The sequence below is a fragment of the Hipposideros armiger genome, unplaced genomic scaffold, assembly GCF_001890085.2.
Source record: "Hipposideros armiger isolate ML-2016 unplaced genomic scaffold, ASM189008v1 scaffold_569, whole genome shotgun sequence".
NCBI classification, from domain to species: domain Eukaryota; kingdom Metazoa; phylum Chordata; class Mammalia; order Chiroptera; family Hipposideridae; genus Hipposideros; species Hipposideros armiger.
The window spans coordinates 318,569-324,597 of record NW_017731919.1 but is presented as its reverse complement, the minus strand read 5'-3'; the positions used below and the strand labels follow the sequence as shown (position 1 = coordinate 324,597).

At 40.6% G+C, this 6,029-nt stretch overlaps 1 protein-coding gene across 1 annotated transcript in view; it reads left to right on the top strand.

Moving 5' to 3' along the window:
- The window catches only part of BIN2 (bridging integrator 2), a 30,143-nt gene that overhangs the window by 6,159 nt on the left and 17,955 nt on the right, over positions 1 to 6,029 (top strand). Inside the window, exons 2-4 of the mRNA XM_019623874.1 lie at positions 3,447 to 3,501; positions 4,295 to 4,389; positions 4,953 to 5,048. Of these exons, the coding sequence (XP_019479419.1) occupies positions 4,297 to 4,389; positions 4,953 to 5,048 (189 nt within the window). The 5' untranslated portion in view covers positions 3,447 to 3,501; positions 4,295 to 4,296. The remainder of the gene's footprint in view (positions 1 to 3,446; positions 3,502 to 4,294; positions 4,390 to 4,952; positions 5,049 to 6,029) is intronic.

Below are 6,029 nucleotides of genomic sequence, written 5' to 3'. Positions count from 1 at the left end.
CAGTAAAAATATTGCTCAGGGTAATGTCTGCAAATTTACTCCCTATATTTTCTTCTAGGAGTCTTATGGTTTCAGGTCTTACGTTTAAGTCTTTAATCCATTTTGAACTTGTTCTTGTATATGGCGTAAGGAGGTGGGCCAGTTTTTTTTTTTGTTTTTTTTTGTTTTTTTAGCTGAACCATCCTGCCACCTGTTGGCAGCTCAGCGGCAGCTCAGCTCGGGCCAAGACTTGAACCACTGTTGCTCAGAGCTCACACTCTTGAGCGAGCTCTTAACCAACTGAGCCACTTGGCTGGCCCTGTCCAGTTTCATTTTTTTGCATGTGTCAGTCCAGTTTTCCCAGCATCATTTATTAAATAGACTATCTTTACCCCAATGTAAATTCTTGCTTCCATTGTCATAGACTAACTGTCTGTATATACACGGATTTATTTCTAGCCTCTCTATTCTGTTCCATTGATCAATGTGCCTGTTTTTATGCCAGTATCATACTGTTTTGATTACCGTAGCCTTGTACTATGTTTTGATGTCTGGTAGCATGATACCCCCGACTTTGTCTTTATTTCTCAGGATTGCTGTGGCTATTCGGGGTCTTTTATGGTTCCATACAAATTTTAGGATTATATTTTCTATTTCTGTGAAAAATGCCCTTAGTCGTTTGATAGGAATTGCATTGAATCTATATATTGCTTTAGGCAGTATGGACATTTTAACTATATTAATTGTTCCTATCCATGAGCATGGTAGGTGTTTCCATTTATTTGTATCTTCTTTTATTTCTTTTTTCAGTGTCTTATAATTTTCTGAGTACAGATCTTTTACTTCTTTGGTTAAATTTATTCCTAAATATTTTATAGTTCTTAAAGCAATTGTAAATGGGACTGTTTTCTTAATTTCTCCTTCCAATAGTTTATTATTGGTATATACAAATGCAACTGATTTCTGAATATTAATTTTGTATCCTGCTACCTTATTGAATTCGTCTATCAGTTCCAATAGTTTTTTGATGGAGTCTTTGGGGTTCTCTTTATATAGTATCATGTCATCTGCATATAATGACAATTTTATTTCCTCACCAATTTGGATACCTTTTATTTCTTTTTCTTGTCTGATTGCTGTGACTAGAACTTCCAGAACTATGTTGAATAAAAGTGGAGAAAGTGGACAGCCTTGTCGTGTTCCTGATCTTAAGGGGAATGGTTTTAGCTTTTCCACATTGAGTATGATGTTAGCTGTGGGTTTATCATATAATGGTAGCCTTAATTATTGATCTGATTTTTCAGGCTATATAAAATCTAATGGGGTAAAAAATTAAGAATTTTATTTGTAGAAATTATGCAAGATAGTTTAACAGCTTTTGTTCCTCAAATAGATATTTTTGAGACCAAATCTTTATGGTGAAGTAAAAAGTTGAGTCCATGTTTTTTCTTTCAAAAAAAAATTTGAAATCCTTTGTTAATTTTTATAATCCCTAAAACTCTTTAAAACCTTGGTTATCACATTTTCAAAACTCTCAAACTTATACCTACCTCACATAGCCATGTTTAAAACATATTATGTACATTTAACATCTTAGACTATTTAAACTTTTTTGCTGTGAATGAAAAACTACAGAGGAAGTGAGACATCCTTCCTGGTAATGCTGGGTATTTCTGAATTTTTTTAATTGACTTAATTTGTCTCCATCATGCACTTTCTCACGGTCACCAGTGACCTCCAGTTACCAAGTTCAGTGACTTTTACCAGTTCTTCCTGCATTCTAACCTCTCCGTAGCATCTAACCCTTCCTTGGTCATTTCTCTGATGCTCTCTTGGTCCTCACTTGCTATGACACACTACACACACCCAATTCTTTCCCCTCTCTGACAGTGCCTTAGATTCCCTCGAGACTGTCTTTGTCTTCATGTCCCTTGAGCCCTAGCATTCAGCCACTTGAGATGGACTTTTAACCTGAAATATGGTCAAGAGTTTGGACTGGTTTAGAGGTGAGCTCTGGAGACAAGAAGATAAATGAAATTAGTCCAGTTTTCTTTATTTGACTGAGTAGACCTAGATTTTCTGCTGCTAAAATTAAATAATAATGATCTTTCTCTCAAAGGTTTCCACAGATAAAAAATTTTTAAGTTTTTAGATAGAATTTCCTGGATTTTCAGTTTTTCTGCTATAAATTTTTTTAATACTTTTGGTATGCTCTATAGTCTATATAGTAATGAACACAAGCAAATAAAACAAATGAACAAGTTCGTAAGTATTTCATGATATACCTCATAATGCATCTTAGCTCAAATACGCCCATCACCTGAACTGGTATGAAGATCACTAGTCCAACATGGACCTAGGCCTGTGGGATGCCCTTGAAGTGGGCTGCACTTTCAGTCCAGTCCACACTCCTGAAGTCAGGTGCCAAAATGGCAGCAGCCTGGCCTCAAACTTTCTTCTCAACCAACTCCTAGAAGCTGGGGTTCACACAGCGGAAAGAGACCGGAATGGGAAGGGGCTTTAAACATCATCAGGAGGAAGCCTGTGAAAAAGAAAACTTGGTACGGGACATGTGAAAGAGGTCTTCAAACCTATGTGCGAAAGAAATGAGATCTGTGAGCACAGAAGGCCAATCTAAGACCAGTGGGCAGAAGTTCTAATAATTGGAGCTATTTACACTGCAAGTGCAGCCTCGGCAAGAGGTCGTCAGTTTCTGGTTGCTGGAGATACTCAAGAAGCAGAGGCTAAATCAGAGTTATAACAAAAGTGGTTCATCTGTAGAACTGAGATTTGAACTTCCAAATCTAAAAGATACCTTCCTCTCCTTCCTCTCTTCTTTATTTAGAAGGAGGAGACCCAATCTGTGCTTGGGAGTCCTAGCATTAAAAAATGCGAATTCAGAGACAGGCGGATAGGTAGAATGAGGTAGGCAGATAGAACTATAGATGAAGACATTGGAGTTTGAACAGGAGAGTCAATGATGAGGCTCCTTGGGAGAGAAGAGTAAAGCAGGTGACCGATGGAAGGAAAGGGTCAAGTGAGGCAAGGCCGAGAAGGATGTCCGGGAAGAGAGAAATGACCTGTGAGGGTGCAGAGAAGGGAGAGCGTCTGGTGGCTGCCGAAGATGGTAACAGTTGACCCAGAAAGGAAGGCGTAAGCCAAAGGATCACATACAGAGGGTCACATGGGACACTTGAATTTCGACAAGAGGAACATGGGTACAGGCTCTTGTCACTGGAAGGGAGAACAAACAGAGGAAAGAAGACATCCCAGGTGCAGTGGGAGCAATCGCCCAACTTAAAAATTGCCCCCAAAGAGATAACCTCTTGGTAAGGAATGTAAAGGCTAATTACAACACTTGCAAATGTTTAAAGAAATTCTGCTTTTAAGCTACTTTTATACTTTGATGTCTGGAACATTTTTCCAAATGTATCTCTTTAGTCATCAAAGGCATTTCTCCCTTTCAGACAGAAGGCCTCAAGCTATACAAAGACCTAAAGAACTTCCTTGGTGCAGTCAAAGGTGTGTATTCTTACACAGAAGAATCCAGAGGGCACTTATGCAGCTAGTAAGCGGTCTGAGGATGGAAAAAAACAGCCATACTCAGGTTTTTTATCACTTGCCTGCCCCGGACTCCTGGAACTTCTTGGGCCTAGGAAGAGTAACTTTTCCTATCCAGCCCCAACCGGCTTCCCTCAGTGATAACCCAAACCTTCTGAGTTTGTCCCTCTGAATCAGATCCACTGATGTGCCTGTCACCCATATGGTTATACCAAAGTACTTTTTTTTTTTTAATTGGGGAGGGGGACCAGCCAAGTTGTTGTTCTTCGATCTTAGTTGTGGAGGGTGCCAGTCGCCACCTGGCTGCCCGTCAGCAGCTCGTGGCCTCTAAGCTCAAGGTGCTGTGTTACAATCTTAGTTGTGGGTGGGCATAGCCACCATCTCATGTGGGAGTCAAACTGGCAGCCTTGTTGTTAAGAGTGCGTGCTCTATCCATTGAGCCATCCATCCGGGAGGCAACTCAGCTCAAGGTGCCGAGTTCAGTCTTAGTTGCAGGTGGGTGTAGCCCACCATGGAACAGCCTTGTTGTTAGGAGCATGTGCCCTTACCACCTGAGCCATTCTGCCACTTGTTGGCAGCTCAGAGTCAGCTCATCTCGGGTGCAGCATCACTGGCCCATGTGGGAATCGAACTGGTGGCCCTGTTGCTCAGAGCTCGTGCTCTTAAACTAACTTTTAACCAACTGAGCCACTTGGCCGACCCCCAAAGTACTTTTTAAGAAACATAATGGTAGGACTGTGTTCTCTCTTTACAGTGATGCATGAAAGTTCAAAGAAAGTGTCAGAAACCCTGCAGGAGATCTACAACAGCGAATGGGACGGTCATGAGGAGCTAAAGGCCATTGTAGGGGTAAGAGTGTTCTGGGCTTTACAACCCTTCACAACTCACTCCTGCCCTCATTTCAGCCTCATCTTAGTTTCTTCATCCAAGCAAATAGTAAAACAGAGTACCAACTCACATTGCTCATTTGTATAGCCTCAGTCATGGGTGGAAGGGAAAAGCTGCAACTATGAAGGCAAAAACAAGTTTGCCCTAATCTGTGGACTCCTCTGTTTTTGACCCTCTTCCCCTCTTTAAAACCTTGTGGAAGTTTTACCTACATCTAACCTAATTGGTTGCTTTCATGTAATTATTTATTCCCAAGCTTCCCTATCCTTCATGCACTAGAGTCCAAAGACTCTGATCCTCTGTTCCTGTTCTTAATCCCTGAATGTATATCCAGTCTCTTATAGGTAGTTCCTTGGGGAAGGGCTGTTTCTTCATCTGACCCTTTGCCAGAATCCAACATGATATTCTGTATACAGTGCTCCAAAAAGGAGGTCTGTGGCAGGAAGAATTTGGGCATCTCCCTGGTATGCAGTTGTTGTTGAGAAGTGGAGCTCTCACCACTCCCCTCTGCCTCTATCCCACAGAATAATGATCTCCTTTGGGAAGACTATGAAGAGAAACTAGCTGACCAAGCTTTGAGGACCATGGAAAACTATGTAGCCCAGTTCGGCGAGATTAAGGTACTCGATTTACAGAATCAAGGAGGGGTTATTAGTGGCCCGCATGAGTTAGAGACCATGTCGGGTTAAACATTGTAAGTAGAGTTAGAGCTCATAGTTAGGACTGAAGTTGGGTAGAAGAAGGATTAAAGTTGAGGGCTAGACAAGAGGTTAGGGTAGAGGGTTAGAGGTAGTGTGAGGGTTATGTTTAGCCTTAGATTTCAGTAAACTAGATTTGGGCTGGTTTTAAGTTAAATCCAGGTCAGAGCATCCCTTTCAGTTGTGAGAAACAGCTGATGTGACTAAGGATCCCCGGACTAGAAGATGTTTTTTGTGGAGAAGCAGGAACTGAGAGGAGTCATAATAGTTCCCTTCAAAAACTTGAAAGTCTGTTAGGTGAAAGAGGAATTGAGCCTGTTCTAAACTGTTCCAGGAAGCAGAATGAGAATTCAATTCATTTATTCATTTAACTCATATTTATTGAACACCTAGTCTATCGGGCACTGATTTTAGATTAATAGGGAGAAGTGCAAGGGAGCCTTAAATCTCTAATCGTTAAAGCTTCCCCAGAATGAAATGAGATGCAATATACTATGAGATAGTGAGTTAGTTGTTTATTCTCTGTTCAAACAGAAGTCAAACTACTTCTTACCTTTGATATTATAGAGAAGCTTCATGTGTTATATAAGGAGGTTAGACCAGATAATTGCTAAGATCCTTTCAAATTCTATGATTGAAAGAATGAGACAGGGGTCAATAACATAGTTTACTTTTCCCTGGTACAATTCATAGTTTAGATGAGATTGAGTAAACTTTTATTCAGTGCTTATATTTTTATTGTGCTTTACAATTTTCAGAGTACTTTATATTCAGCATTTGATCTTTAAAGTAATACGATAGGGCAGGCCGGCTACTAAGACTCCAAACCAGATGGGCCTTGACCTACGTCACAAGGCTAATAAACGGCAGTGCTGGGAGTAAGACCCCAAACTCCTACCTTTC